This window comes from Myxine glutinosa, chromosome 1 (assembly GCF_964187855.1).
Source record: "Myxine glutinosa chromosome 1, kmMyxGlut1.1, whole genome shotgun sequence".
In the NCBI taxonomy this organism is placed as follows: domain Eukaryota; kingdom Metazoa; phylum Chordata; class Myxini; order Myxiniformes; family Myxinidae; genus Myxine; species Myxine glutinosa.
In genome coordinates, this window is record NC_136261.1 from 297,063,096 (window position 1) to 297,078,904 (window position 15,809).

General features: G+C 43.3%; 1 protein-coding gene across 1 annotated transcript; it reads right to left on the bottom strand.

Moving 5' to 3' along the window:
* Nucleotides 1-6,579: 6,579 nt before the first annotated feature.
* Nucleotides 6,580-9,552, bottom strand: LOC144889808 (uncharacterized). The gene is made up of 5 exons (XM_078771007.1): nt 9,019-9,552; nt 8,722-8,805; nt 8,125-8,262; nt 7,877-7,945; nt 6,580-7,220 (listed from the first exon to the last, which is right to left on the bottom strand). The coding sequence occupies exons 1-5, from the start codon at nt 9,178-9,180 to the stop codon at nt 7,137-7,139; spliced, it is 537 nt and encodes a 178-aa protein (XP_078627133.1). The 5' UTR covers nt 9,181-9,552; the 3' UTR covers nt 6,580-7,136.
* Between the last annotated feature and the right edge of the window lie 6,257 nt (nt 9,553-15,809).

The window sequence follows — 15,809 nt, forward strand, 5'->3', positions numbered from 1 at the left end:
GTGTGTGTGTGAATTTCATTGAATTTCATCGAGTTTCAGGAAATCACCAAGAGATATTTTTAGTTTTTTTCGAAAACTTCGTTTTTATTTTATTAGTTACCAGCAGAAGTACCCAGCGTTGCCGGGCGGGGGAGGGGGGAAGGGCACGTACACTTTAAACATGTATATGTGTGTGTGTGTGTGTGTGTGTGTGTGTGTGTGTGTGTGTGTGTGTGTGTGTGTGTGTGTGTGTGTGTGTGTGTGTGTGTGTGTGTGTGTGTGTGTGTGTTTATGTATGGGTATGTGTGTGTGTGTGTGTGTATGTGTATATGTGTGTGTGTGTGTATGTGTATATATGTGTGTGGGTGTACATGTGTGTGTGGATATGTGTATATATGTGTGTGTGTATGTGTATATATGTGTGTGGGTGTGTGTATGTGTATACATGTGTGTGGGTGTACATGTGTGTACGTGTGTACTGTGTGTGTGTGGATATGTGTGTATGTATGTGTATGCGTGTGTGTCTGTGAATAAGAGAGAGACAGAATTGTGAGGAACAGAAATGAAAAAACGAGATGTGTTTGTGTGTATGTGTATATGTGTGTATGTGTGTGGGTGTACATGTGTGTGTGTGTCTGTGTGTATTGTGAAACTGAATGTGCACTGTGCAGGTGCAGCATCTAACTCAATATGTCGAAATGTCACACACGTCCATGCCCGTGGGATTCCCACGGGTGACCCCACTAGTGTCATTATAAGCTGTAACGTTAAGATTTCCCTTCACTGGAACTAAGTGGCCTAGCCCGAACCATAAAAAACAGCTCCAGACCATTATTCCTCCATTCCCTCTGGGAAGGTAGTGTTCTCCTGGCATCCACCAAACCCAGATTCGTCCGTCGGACTGCCAGATGGTGAAGCGCGATTCATCACTCCAGAGAACGCATTTCCACTGCTCCAGAGTCCAAATGGCGGCGAGCTTTACACCACTCCAGCTAACGCTTGGCATTGTGCATGGTGATCTTAGGCTTGTGTGCGGCTGCTCAGCCATGGACACCCATTTCATGAAGCTCCCGACGAACAGTTGTGCCGACGTTGCTTCCAGAGGCAGTTTGGAACTCGGTCGTGAGTGTTGCAACCGAGGACAAACTATTTTTATGCGCTTCAGCACTCGGTGTTCCTGTTCTGTGAGATTGTGTGGCCTACCACTTCGGGGCTGAGCTGTTGTTGCTCCTGGACGTTTCCACTTCACAACAACAGCACTTACAGTTGACCGGGGCAGCTCTAGCAGGGCAGAAATTTGACGAACTGACTTGTTGGAAAGGTGGCATTCTTTGACGGTTCCACGTTGAAAGTCACTGAGCTCTTCAGTACGGCCCATTCTACTGCCAATGTTTGCCTATGGAGATTGCATGGCTGTGTGCTTGATTATATATACCTGTCAGCAATGGGTGCGGCTGAAATAGCCGAATCCACTAATTAGAAGGGGTGTCCGCATACTTTTGGTCATGTAGTGTATCTGGTGACAGTGGAATACTTCTCAAGCTTCTGGGAGATAGACTTCCTGCAAAACACCCTCTCATCAACCATCATTCACAAACTTGAGGGACAATTTGCCAGATATGGAATCCCAGACATGCTGATTATAGATAAAAATGGGCAACAGTTTACAGCAGAGGAGTTTGTGAGGTTCTCAAGGAAATAGCAGTTTGATCACCATTCATCGTCACCTCATTTTTCTCAGAGCAATGGAAAAGCCAAGAATGCTGTGAATGTTGCAAAGTCCACTGCTGAGGAAGGCAAAGGCAGTAAATTCAGATCCCTACTTGAGCATGCTAGCAATCCGCAACACTAATACGAAAGAAATGTTGAGCAGTCCTGTGCAAAGACTGATGAACAGACGACCAAGGACCTTGCCTCCAATTTCTGAAAAACTCCTAAAACCAGAGGTGCAGAAAAGTATGCGAGGTCTACTTAGAGCAACTAAAAGTAGACAAGCATACTACGATAACAGAGGTGCCAAAGACCTCCCACCATTGAGAGTTGGAGATCCAGTAAGGATGAGGCCAACCTCAGATAGACATCAGACATGGCAGAAAGCAGTAGTAACTGGGCAAGTCTCACAACCACGTTCTTATGAAGTGATGACCGAGGAGGGCACTCGGTACGGTACAGGAGAAACAGAAGTCATCTGAGAAAGATGAATGAAACGGCTCATCAGACCGAAGCAGATATTGAGATACCAGAGGTTTTTCCACAAGCAGAGCAGAATGAAAACATGGCAGATCGACAGGGGGCATCCAGAGGACAACAGCCAGTGACAACGAGATCAGGGAGAGAAGTTCGTCATCCCAAATACCTTATGGATTATGTGAGTGAAGAAAACTTCGACGGTTAATTGTAGAAAGGTGAAGTTATCGAACTGTAGTAATGTGTAGTATATCATACTGGAGTAACCACTGGATATGAATTTATTATTTGTTAAATGCATATGGATTTCAGTACAGTGAGAACTTATTTGGTTAAATTATGAAAGGAGGGATGTAAGAGGAAGAGTGTGAGGCTGCGCTGGAGAGAGACGTTGGGGGTGTGGGGAGGTCTCCATTTTGTCGAGCGACGTGTACCAGCTAATAAAGGTTGCTCCATGCATGTGAACCCAACAAGTGTCAACGAGTCTTCTATCGATGAAGAAGAGGAATCTTACAGATGTTGAGAATTGTTAATTCCACCGGTGTTTTTTTCGAGAACATTACCAATTTACCCTCCCCTGTGGGTTTGTCCTTAACCCGAGGTGGCATAATATGGGTCCAGCCCAGAGACCCGGCATGATTTTTGTTGTGCTCTAACTTTTTACAGAAATGTTTATTTGCATGACATTCCAGGTATCCTGTCAGGTGGTGACAAATAATATTTCTGTCATATAATTTTTTTCTATTCAGGTGTAAGAGAAATAAATACAGTTGGACCCCGCTATTCGCGGGTGATACGTTCCTGGAAAATCTACGTATAGCGAAACGGCGAATAGGGGGGCATATTACTATAATTCACCAAATGTCCGTCTGTCTGTTCGAAGGTACCGTAAAAACTGCTGAACCGATCGCAAAGATATTTTGGGTGGGTACTCCTCGGACCCCTGGGAGTAAACTGGGCTATTTAGTTTTCCCAATTTCAGCTTTGGTCTCCAGTATTCTCAGGTTTGGACTCCCGCATAACATTCGCGTTCGCATAACGTTCATTGTGACGATCTTACTATAATTCACCAAATGTCAGTCTGTCTGTCTGTTCAAAGGTACCGTAAAAACTGCTGAACCGATCGCAGAGATATTTTGGGTTGGTAATCCTGGGATCTCCAGGAGTAAAATAGGCTATTTTAGTTTTCCCAATTTCAGCTTTGGTCTCCAGCATTCTCAGGTTTGGACTCCCGCATAACATTCGCGTTCGCAATAACGTTCATTGTGATGATGTTGTGACGATGTATGTGTTCACGGTAGTGTTTGACATGACGGTGTGAACGTAATTTCGTAATGTTTTTCGTTTCGTAATCCTTTAATGAACGTTTAATGTTTAATGAACGTTTAATGCGCTTCGATGTCTGGGGCCGCACGCGCGCTACACTGGATGGGCCAGCGTGTACCTTGCCCTTCACCATCAGGCTCGGGTAAATCACTGAGCCCCATCCGTGATGGGGACTGGGGCTTGAGACAGTGTCCCACAAACGAGGAATTCCCAGTAAGCGCGAGTCATCAGCTCGCGTTGATTAAGTCCCCATTTCCGTTGAGTTCTGTTTTGCAGAATTCAATCTTTTTTTAAAAATGGGCGCCATGTACTGTTTAGATTTTGATGATTTGCGTGTGATATGATTCAACGGATGTTTAGATGAATCGTTTAAAATTTTAAAAAACCTTCAACTTCTGATATTTTGCCTTTTCATTTGGGCCTCCCAATCGAAGCCCCACCCGTAGGGCGGGTACCGTTGCTAGTTGTTTCAATGGAAAAAGGGGGGGATAGGTTCCCGAGTCGGCGAGGCAAAATCCGCGAATGGTGACGCAAGTCCCGAGAATGTCGATGATAATCCGCGAAGGTCTATGAACGTCCCGGAAATGGCGAGACACAACCCGCGAATGTTGGCAATAATCTGTGAATGTCGATGAAAATCCGCGAATGAATGCCGTGCCATTGTTTCAATGGGGAAAAGGGAGACAGCTAATTGCACTAATGGATACTGTGGAGTGTCTTCATTCTGTACAGCAACTCGCAGGGATGACGTTTTATGCAGCTGGTGGGATATCCCGTGAAACATTGTGTACCTGCAGTGTGAACGGTGGACACGTGAAGCTGTTTACAGTGTGAATGATGGGATATCCCACGAAAGCCGTGACAGTGTGAACCACACAGCAGCAAACGCAGGACCAGGTCATGCTCGTGGCTGGGGGGGGGGGGGGGGGGGGGGGAAATTTGCCGCCCTGAAAAACCGTGAATTCGTGGAACACGGGGGAAAAAAAACTTGATTTCGCGGAACACAGCAGGCCGTGAATAGAAAAAAAACGCCAATTCGCCTGGGACACTTTTCCGCGAAGAGAGAAACAGGTCACATTTCATCACCGCGAATACGTGGAACTTGCGAATAGCGGAACCGCGAATAGCGGGGTCCCACTGTAGTTATTTTAAATAAACTATCCTGAATTTACATGCGCTGGGTCTGTGAGTCCCGATCTATATTTATCATTGCTCTGTACACATCTTACATTTGATTAGTTCGAGTGAATGTTTCTAATCCACAATGTTATTTTGTGACTCATCTGTGATGTGTTCACATCATTTTCAAAGCTTCATGTGATTTCTCCTTCTTGTTATTTTCTCCTTCATGTTTCTCTCTTCTTGATTTCTTGCTTCCTAAGTTTTTCTCAACTTATTTACTATTTTATCATCTTTGAAATGAGATCAGCGCTTCGATTCCTTTACCAAATCTAAACAGTTTCCTTTTGTTTCACATGATTGACGAGTCTATTAATTATTTTCTTTCGTTGAAAATATCACGTGATCTGTGGTTCGTACTTCTTTTGGCATCGTGCAACCGTTGGTTTTCATCCCACCATCCGTGACGTGCCTCTGTGGTATTTTACACTGCATTTGTGGTATTTTACACCGCTCCTTCCCGATTCCATCTCCAGGCGCTGCATGATGCGGGGTCCGGGGATGACCCACGCTGAAATGGAGTACTCGGTTTTCACTCCGGTTTCTTTCTTTCTTTCTTTCTTTCTTTCTTTCTTGTTACTTGGAAAAAAAAATATTATTTTTGACAAGTATGTTGATCACTCCGGTTTGTGTGTTTTTGTGTGTGTTTGTCTGTCCGCTCACTTATAGTTGCCTACAGGTCACAATTTTAAACTGATCTTCACGAAACTTTACCAACTGGTACAGTTTGTGGCCTGATATAATCATATTTATTTTTGAGGTCAAAAGATCAACATAGGCCAAAGGTCAACCACTTTTTTCAAATTTCTAAAATCCTCAATTTTCATCCAATTGACTTGAAATTTGAATAGGATTTGCATATCAGTGAACTGAATTCAACCACCAATTACAATTACATTTGTGGCTATAAAGGATATTTTTGATTTATTGATTAATCAATTAATCGATTAATTATTTATTTATTAATCAATTAATTATTTAATTTTTTGATTAATGACTTATTTAATTAATTTTCAAAAGGTTACAGCTTCGGATGAAGCACTAGTGGTTTGGGTATGTTATTAGACAATTGATTAAGAAAATATTTTTGATCGTCATTTATTGATTTTAATTATGCAATTAACCAATCAATAATTGTACACCTCTCACCCAATACAGTCTCTATGAGCTGCACGGCAGTATTGCCGGGCACCGTAGGTGCCCCGGCAATGCCGCAATGGAGGATATGAAATTATTTGGCATGGGGGCAGTGTACTTTGAATGTATCTGTACTTGTTTTCATTATCATTACCCATCCCCAGCACCTTACATTTCTCTATTTTGCCCAATCTATGAAAGCTATGTCGACCTTCCTAAATCTAATCTCCCCCTCCTCCCCCCTCACCCTCCCCCTCACACTCTGCTCTCTACTTTACCTTCAATCTTTGTGAAATCTGCAATTGTAGAAAGTCGACTCTTAACCCCAACCTCCTATGTGGTACTTACCTTGGGCATGCAAGCATTAACACTGCGCTTTACCAATGCACCACCCGACAGTATCTCAGTATCTCCTACATATTTTGTGACAATTTGTTTACTTCTGGTTGTCTCCCGTATGGCCTAGACCTCTCCGTTGCGACATTTGTCAACTGGTCTCCATGTGGTGATGCCACATTGAATTTACACTAAAGGTTACACGATGAGGCCTATTTTTCTTCCCTGAACATTTTTACTTACAATTTTTTTATCGACACTAAAAATGAATCAAAGCCTTTTGTTCTAAAGATTTCCTGCAGATTTTTTTTTCAATGAAAAGCATGTTAAGATAATGTCAATCCAGCCAACTGCTCTGATTTGCCCCAGTGCATATAGTACTTGTGTGTGGTGAATATGTACAAGATGTTTCAATACAAATCAATCCACTGGTTTGTGATTCATAAAATTTATTCATTCGGTAAAAAAATAATTCAGTTCAACATTCATTCTTCAGGTATCATATGCAAAACAATTATTGTTTCCATTGTAGGGTATAAATTAAGGGAAATAAATTATTAATAAATTATCACCACAAACAAATATTACGTTTATAAATATAATTTAAATAAATTAATTTGCCATTAAAAAAATACCTTTTTGTAAAGCCGAGTACGCGGTCTTTGGTTCACATTGTTTTAGTGAATTCAAATAAATACAGAAGCACAGTAATAAATAAACGATTAGGTGTGCTGCGGTATGACGAGTGTTTTCCTTACATTTGATAAACATTATGATTTTAACATCATATTGTGTCAAAAATGTTTTCTCACGTTGTACCAAGTACGTGATTTATTTACATAAACCTATGTTTTATCATCACCTTATGAACTATAAAACTGAATTGTAAACAGACAAGTAGTCACTTCACTTAAACACATAACGTTCAATATGTCCCTTTCCTCGATGATTATTTATTTATTTGTATATGATCTTCCTCGTCATCTTCTTCATCAATGTTTTGCAGCACACAGTCTATCCAACATCCTCAGGCCTTTCGCAGCAGAGCAAATTTCAAGTTTATCCTGATTTTGCACCTGTACACAACATAAGGGAAGAAGCAAATAAATAACAGTAAATTAAACATTTCACCAAAACAAATGTTTCATTAATCTGTTAGACATAAATAATCTCAGCCCATTTCATAACATACATTCTCTATCACGATTTTCTTATTTGCTTGTACGCAGCACAAGGCTGCGGGGTAGCATCATTGGCTAACGGTGCAACCATGCCATTATTATAATGCCCTCTGCAGGTTAGGGCAATAATTTGTTGATTGTGCCGGCGATAGCTCGCCTACTCTTCAGGAAGATACCTTGAGATGTTTAACATGCACCAACTAATGTCAGCAGACGGGTCACCCAGTTTAATGTCTATCAGAGGGACGGCACACACATGGATGAACCACACTGCCTGTGAAACACCAGGTTGACAGTTTATAGCTGGGTCGAGATTTGAACCCAGGCTAGACAGCTTATCGGCGAGTGTGTGCATCTCTAGGCCATTCTGTCAACCCTCCATCCTGATGCTGCAACTTGTGTTCAGATTAAATGTCCTATTGAACTTAAAGTAATGATGTTTTCTACAAACAGCCGATCAGACAAGTGCTGTGTACTGCTTTAGGAATTTGTGTCCCTCACGGTGTCCACGTGCTTGTGTCAGTCCTTCTGTGAACAATAACTGAACTTACCCCTTCCTTGCATTCCGCCAAGCGCCTCAAAACTTTATAGGTCTTTCTCTTGTGTGGCTCTGTCTTTACCTGCAAGAGATTAACAAACCTTCAATCATTCAACAAACCACAACCAACTTAAAAACCTCTTCACAACTGTATTTAAAAAAGGGACATACCAATTCAATTTGCAGACATTTGAGCATAAGACGACTGCAACAACAAACTTAAAAAAACACAAAAAAGGGAAAGGCAACCACATTACTTACACAGTTGTTTTCAGACACGTGGACCATAGTGTCGAGCAATTTTTTCTTAAGGTCGTGAGGGCTTTGCTTGTGCAATTGATCCATGAAGGGAATGTACATGTCCGCAACCGATTTCTCCATTAGGCAGTTATCCATCCTCTGTGTGGCAAAGAGCAGATGTAATTACTTTGATTCACAATTTGTTGTGAAATACGATTTGACTTGTGTGTATATATATATATATATTCCCCCTTAAAAGGAAATGTGAGGCTGTAGGAGGTCATTAGGCCCATCAAAGCCTGCAGTAATATTGCCAAGGCTGTTTTATATGTTGTCTATGCCAAGTATCAAGCAGCATTTGTAAAGTCTTTACGATGACATAACCAGGATTTCCACTGCCAACCTACCAGGCTTGGATTCGACGCTCTTAACCACTATGCCACAAAGGCTGGTCAGGTTAATAACATGTCTAGCCAGGCTACACATCAATGTAAAAAAAGAAAAACATAGTACAATGCAGTGCTGGATTGTTCAGTTAACACTTAAAATTGTTGCAAAACAAGGAGGGAAACTATGGAAAGATGACCAATTGTTGTAATTAATGTAAGGACAACTTACCATCCTTGAGAGCTGCCGGGTCCTGGGTAAAATTGTTTTGATTTGATCATGATCAACCGACTGGCACAGGTGTTCACCCCACACCTGCAATGGCAATTACGCATCGGTCAGAACGTCTTTGAAAATTGCAATCACACACTACATAATGTAAGCGTCACATTCCGAAAATAAAGGAGACATTGTCAGCACAATTCGTCCACATGCAGTGCAAAGTAGAGGATGTGATCACATTAGCCTAGAAAAGTAATTTCAGAATGGTTTCTCCTGTGAAGACCCGCCAGTAAACTATGTACTTACTTCGCTAGAAATCATTTCGAGATCATCCTTCATCCATGGGAGCGCCTCGCATAGTCCCGAGGACACTGCTCGAGAAGCCCGGACTGCGCCGGCACCCTGAAGTATTAGGTAGGAGACCATCAGTAGGATCACTGGAGAAAGCTTATGGAAGTGGACGAACATTTTGAAGATAAGGCAGTTGAGGATGGGATGAGCAGTTTGAGTCGCACACAACAGGAAGGTCGGCGAGCGATTGTTGGTCTGGCCATGGTGGACTCCAGAATATATACGGTGTGTACAAAGGATTCCCTGAAAAATACACCACGAGAAACAGTTCGAAAGTGGAGATTTTGAATCAGGAATGAAAGTTGACCTAATGAATACAACAGCTCAGCTTCGGTTTCCATTGTAGGAATGGGGAGGGGGAAAGGATCGGTACTTTGAATGTCTACCCCGTCGGAAAGTGCCGCCGTGGCCCTCCTGGAGGTTTCCTCGACGTTTTTCAACTTGCGATCAACATGCTGTCACATACCCTCCCTTCCTCTTTCGAGAGGCGTCACATGCGCTCCGCCTCCGCTGGCAGGACGTTTAGTAGAAAATGCCACCTAAGGAGGAAGTGATGCAGGTGAAACCTCACCTTTCGGGTTCGGCAATTCGCTTTGCTATTGTGGCGCTGCATTGGAATTCACTCTGTTTTCACCCTTTGCACGTTGTTCAGATGCGTTTTCAAGGTCATATCTGGTCGAAGTTTTGATTTATTTTCACCTTTCTCAATTGCACTCACAGCTTTGCCACAAGGAGTTCATGATCTGTCCCACAGTCTGTACCTGGAAAAGTATTGGCAGATTGCATAACACTTCTCCACCTTCTGTCAATTAGAATGTAGTCAATCTGATTTCTATATCACCCATCAGGTGAGGTCCATCTGTACAGTCTGCACTTGGGTTGTTTGAACCATGCGTTGCAGTTACGAGCTCATTCACCACACCAAACTCCAGCATTCCCTCCCCTTGCTCATTTCAGAATACCAAGTCCATGCTTTCCTGCAATCCCTAGTTCTTCTGCTTCTCCAATGTTTGCAGTCCAGTCTTCCATAATACTTAAAACACCTTTGTTTAGGCACCTGTTCCACTAGTTCCTGCAACTTTCCATAAAACTACTCCACATCTTCAACTGCCGCAGAAGTTGGAGCATATATCTGAATGATGATGGTGTTTACTGAATGTCGTTTCATCACTGATATTAATCTATCATTGACTAGTTGTATCCTTGTACAGTACTTCCATTCCCTTCTTCTTATTGCAAATGCCGTCGTCTTGTTACCTCTGCCCCCGGAGGTGGATGGATGTTATGTTTTCAGCTCTGTCTGTCTGTCTGTCTCTCTGTGAACAAAATATCTCAAAAAGTTGTGGACAGGTTGGGTATGCGACAAGGAAGAATTTATTCAATGTTGAAGATTTGAATGCGGATTCGGATGAGAATTTTTTTTAAAAGTGATTCTTTACCATTGAGTGATAGGGCTAAAACTTATATATAGCACGATATCTCAAAAAGTTATGGACGGATTCAGACGAAACTTGGTGAACATGTTGTGTGTTTGACAAGGACAAATTGATTGATTCGATTTTGGTGAAGATCCGATCTGGATTTGGTACGCATCTGGATACGAGAAATAATTATTTAATTTCTTAAAGTGCTAAAGCCCTCCCTCTACACCCCTCAACCCCCCCCCTCTCTCAAACAGTCAACGTGACAAGAGAATCATCTTTATAGCATCAAGCCCATGCAGCCATTACTAGCAATATGTGCCTGCTGCCTGCACGGCCATCTACGGCCTGCTCCCTGGGTGAAAAATGGGAGATACAATAAGGAATGTCTTGAGTTGTTGTATGCATCCGGCAATTAAAGAAAAGAAGATAAAATAAGTTTAACAACGTATTGATTTATTCAAAAAAATTGATTGGGTAAATTTATCATATATTATTTATCTATTACATAATGCGAACCATGGTGTCTGGCTCACGTTTATAGCGTGCCTTTCCCATGCTGCGTTTGAAAAGCGAAGCATGCAGGCAAAGGTCAACATTCAGTGAGAAGAAATGCATGATTCATTTTAAACGCATAAATACGACATGGAATAATTGATTTGTTTAACAGTGGATTCAGATATGACCTGAGGATTATCACAAAGTTGAACAAACTAAGTCAGCATTGTTAATAACAGTAACTTAAACTGAAAGTCCTTGAACAAAGGTTGCAGTGCAAAGGAATCATTTAATTTAAGAAAAACCTCCATTTAGCATTGAGACATAAAAATAATCTTCTATCTATCTTCTATCTATCTATATTATTATTAGTATTATTTTTTTTATTTTTTTTATTTTTAATCTATATAGATAAGAAAGTTTTTGTTTTGTTTGTTTGTCTGCGCAAGCTAATCTCCTGAACGGTGAAATATAGGAGGAAACCTCTAATACAAAAAAATGTCGGGACGGGTCCCGGGAAGGTTTTAGGCTAGGTGGCGAGACCTGTTGAGGCCCACCTCGGCCGGGCTGGGCCCATTTCATATTAAAACCTGAGCTGAATTATAGTAGTCAATCTTCTACGGCCACGAGTAAAAGCTGAATTATAGTAGTAAATGCATTCAGAAAGAACCAAAAATGTTGGGACAGGCCCGGGAAGGTTATAGGCTAGGTGGCGAGGCCGGTCGAGGCCGCTTCGGCCGGGCTGGGCCCATTTCACAATTAAAAGCTGAGCTGAATTATAGTAGTCAATCTTCTACGGCCGTGAGTAAAAGCTGAATTATAGTAGTAAATGCATTCAAAAAGAACCAAAAATGTTGGGACGGGCCCTGGGAAGGTTATAGGCTAGGTGGCGAGGCCTGTTGAGGCCGCTTCGGCCGCGCTGGGCCCATTTCACAATTAAAAGCTGAGCTCAATTATATTAGTCAATCTTCTACAGCCGCGAATAAAAGCTGAATTATCATAGTAAATTCATTCAAAAAGAACCAAAAATGTCGGGACGGGCCCTGGGAAGGTTATAGGCTAGGTGGCGAGGCCGGTTGAGGCCGCTTCGGCCGGGCTGGGCCCATTTCACAATTAAAAGCTGAGCTCAATTATAGTAGTCAATCTTCTACGGCCGCGAGTAAAAGCTGAATTATAGTAGTAAATTCATTCAAAGATAACCCGGGCAACGCTGGGTGCTTTCGGCTAGTATATATATATATAAAAGAAAGTTTTTGTTTGATTGTTTGTTTGTCTGCATGCGCTAATCTCCTGAACGGTGAAAAATAGGAGGAAACCTCTGAATCAAAAAATGTCGGGACGGGCCCCGGGAAGGTTATAGGCTTGGTGGTGAGGCCGGTCGAGGCCGCCTTGGCCAGGCTGTGCCCATTTCGCAATAAATCTTCTTCTCCTTTCAAAATTCTCTTGAAGTACAACTTTTTTTTTTCTTTTCTTTTTTGTATACTGAATCAAGGCTCGTGAAAGAGCTAACATTTACTTCACAAACAAATCAACCAGACAAACAAAATATATAAAAAGAGGGAGCGGAAGACAAGATGGGGAGAAAAGGGGAAGCACACAAACACAACATTTGAGAGCAGGGAGATGTGTGGGAGGGAGTGGGCTTGTGGTGGGGGAAGGCGTGGGAAGGGTGAGGGGGTGGGAGAAGTATAAAACACAGGGACACCAAGGACTTCCAGGAAAGAAGTTGGTATTTCAAAAAAGTGGAATTGGGGTGAAATTAGCGGGGGTAGAAAAGATCAAGGTTTTGGATGGGGGAAGATAAGAGATGGTGGTGAACAGCTGTTTTAAAGACCTGGAGGGTGGAGTGGGATTGAAGAGAGTGAGGGAGTTTGTTCCAGAGGCGGGAGAAAAGAGGAATGAAGGAGTGAAGGTGAGCAGAGAGTCTTGATTTTGGCAGTTTAACCATAAGAGAGTTGCAGGCAGATCTTGTGCGACCTGCAGGAATATTTTTTGGGACAGAGCCCAGAGAGAGCTGGAAGAGCAAGGCCAGAGAGGAGTCGGTAGAAGACGGAAAGACCACCAACCTGCCTGCGGTGAGTGAGTGAGAGGCCCTTGGAGTTAGCTTCATCGCGGGAGATTCCAATGATTCTGAACGCTTTGGTTTCAACAGCGTGAAGACGAGCTAGGTGTGAGGCAGGAGCAGCAGCCCAGAGGGGAGAGCAGTATTCCATTGAGCTGCGGATGAAAGCCTTGTATGTGGCGAGGAGCTCAGGTGTGCCAAGGAAGGACTTCGCACGACGGAGGATGCCCAGTCGGCGACTGGCTTTGGAGGCCAGATTTGAAATGTGGTTTTCCCAGGAAAGATCATGGCAGATAGTGAGACCCAAAAGCTTGAGTGACAGAACTTCTTGGGGAGGATTATTCAGAAAGTGGATGGGAGGGTTGTCCAGTCGGTCTTTTCGGAGAGACATCGTAAGAGTGTGCGATTTGTCAGGATTGAAAGACATGTTCCACTTGTTTGCCCAGTCTGTGATTTTGTCCAGGTCTGCAGAGAGTGAGGACGCTGCAGACTGCCGATCTGAGGGATGAAGAATGGAGCGACAGAGAGTAGAGTCATCAGCAAAGAGATAGATAGGATTTTCAAGAGAGTCAGAGAGATCATTGATGAAGACCAGAAAAAGCACAGGGCCCAGAACACTGCCTTGGGGAACTCCAGCCTGAACAGGAAGAGGAGATGAGAGAAACCCATTCAGGGCCACACGTTGACTACAACTAGAGAGGAAGTCCGCCAGCCATGCGTGGAGATTTCCATGGATTCCAAAAGAGGAGTGTTTGGTGAGCAGAGCGGGGTGCCAGACCATATCGAAGGCACGCGATATGCCAAGGGAGACAGCTCTAATTTCCTGTTTGGCATTGAGGACCGCCATCCATTGTTGAGAAAGCAGAAGCAGCATGTCCAAAGTAGAGTGACCAGGTCTGAAACCAAATTGATGATCAGAGATCAAGCCATTGGAGAAGAGGAAAGATTTCATATCTGAAGCAATGATGGATTCCATGACTTTGCTGATAATTGGGAGAAGGCTGATTGGTCTGTAGTTGCTGGGATCTGTTTTTGCACCTTTTTTGTGCAAAGCGGTGATGTTGGCAGATTTCCAAGCAGGTGGCAGATGACCTTGAGCAAAAGAGAGGGTGAAGAGAACAGAGAGAGGGAGTGAAAGAGCGGAAGAACAGGATTTTAGGACCCGTGGGCTGATGCCGTCAGGTCCAGTTGCAGAATCAGAGTCGAGGGTTGACAGAAACTTTTCCACCTTGTCAGGAGGAAAGGACACATAGTCCAGGAGCAACTGGGTACGGTGGGTACAGGCGTGTCATCACGAACTTATGCACTTTATAGGAATATCTGATTGCAACACATGCTTTCAAAATTCTCTCTCGCGGGGCGCGACAGAAGAAAGAACAAGGAATCGTTGAGCACGTCAATGATCTTCATCAATGATCTCTCTGACTCTCTTGAAAATCCTCTCTATCTCTTTGCTGATGACTCTACTCTCTGTCGCTCCATTCCTCATCCCTCAGATCGGCAGTCTGCAGCCTCCTCACTCTCTGCAGACCTGGACAAAATCACAGACTGGGCAAACAAGTGGAACATGTCTTTCAATCCTGACAAATCTCACACTCTTACGATGTCTCTCCGAAAAGACCGACTGGACAACCCTCCCATCCACTTTCTGAATAATCCTCTCCAAGAAGTTCTGTCACTCAAGCTTTTGGGTCTCACTATCTGCCATGATCCTTCCTGGGAAAACCACATTTCAAATCTGGCCTCCAAAACAGTCGCCGACTGGGCATCCTCCGTCGTGCGAAGTCCTTCCTTGGTACACCTGAGCTCCTCACCACTTACAAGGCTTTCATCCGCAGCTCTATGGAATACTGCTCTCCCCTCTGGTCTGGTGCTCCTGACTCACACCTAGCTCGTCTTCACGCTGTTGAAACCAAAGCGTTCAGAATCATTGGAATCTCCCGCGATGAAGCTAACTCCAAGGGCCTTTCACTCACTCACCGCAGGCAGGTTGGTGGTCTTTCCGTCTTCTACCGACTCCTCTCTGGCCTTGCCCCCCCCCCAGCTCTCTCTGGGCTCTGTCCCCCAAATATTCCTACAGGTCGCACAAGATCTGCCTGCAACCCTCTTATGGTTAAACTGCCAAAATCAAGATTTTCTGTTCACCTTCACTCCTTCATTCCTCTTTTCTCCCACCTCTGGAACAAGCTCCCTCACTCTCTTCAATCCCACTCCACCCTCCAGGTCTTTAAAACAGCTGTTCACCACCATCTCTTATTTTCCCCCATCCGAAACCTTGATCTTTTCTACCCCTGCTAATTTCACCCAAAATCCTACACTTTTTTTTTTTTTTTTTTTTTTGAAATACCAACTTCTGTCCTGGAAGTCCTTGGTCCCCTTGTGTTTTATATCTCTCCCCCCCCCCCCCTTCCCACGCCTCATCCCCCAAGCCGTCTCCCTCCCACACTTCTCCCTGCTCTCAAATGTTGTGTTTGTGTGCTTCCCCTTCTCTCCCCATCTTGTCTTCCGCTCCCTCTTTTTATTTATTTTGTTTGTCTGGTTGATTTGTTTGTGAAATAAATGTTAGCTCTTTCACGAGCCTCGATTCAGTATACAAAAAAAAAAGCAAAAAAAAAAAGCACTAACTGATACTGGGCTCGCGTCAGACCTATGTACAGAAGATTAAATTCATTCAAAAGAACCCGGGCAACGCTGGGTGCATTCAGCTAGTGTTTAATAAATTTCAATGAGGTCCAAAATAAACTTGAATTTAATACTCTGTGGAC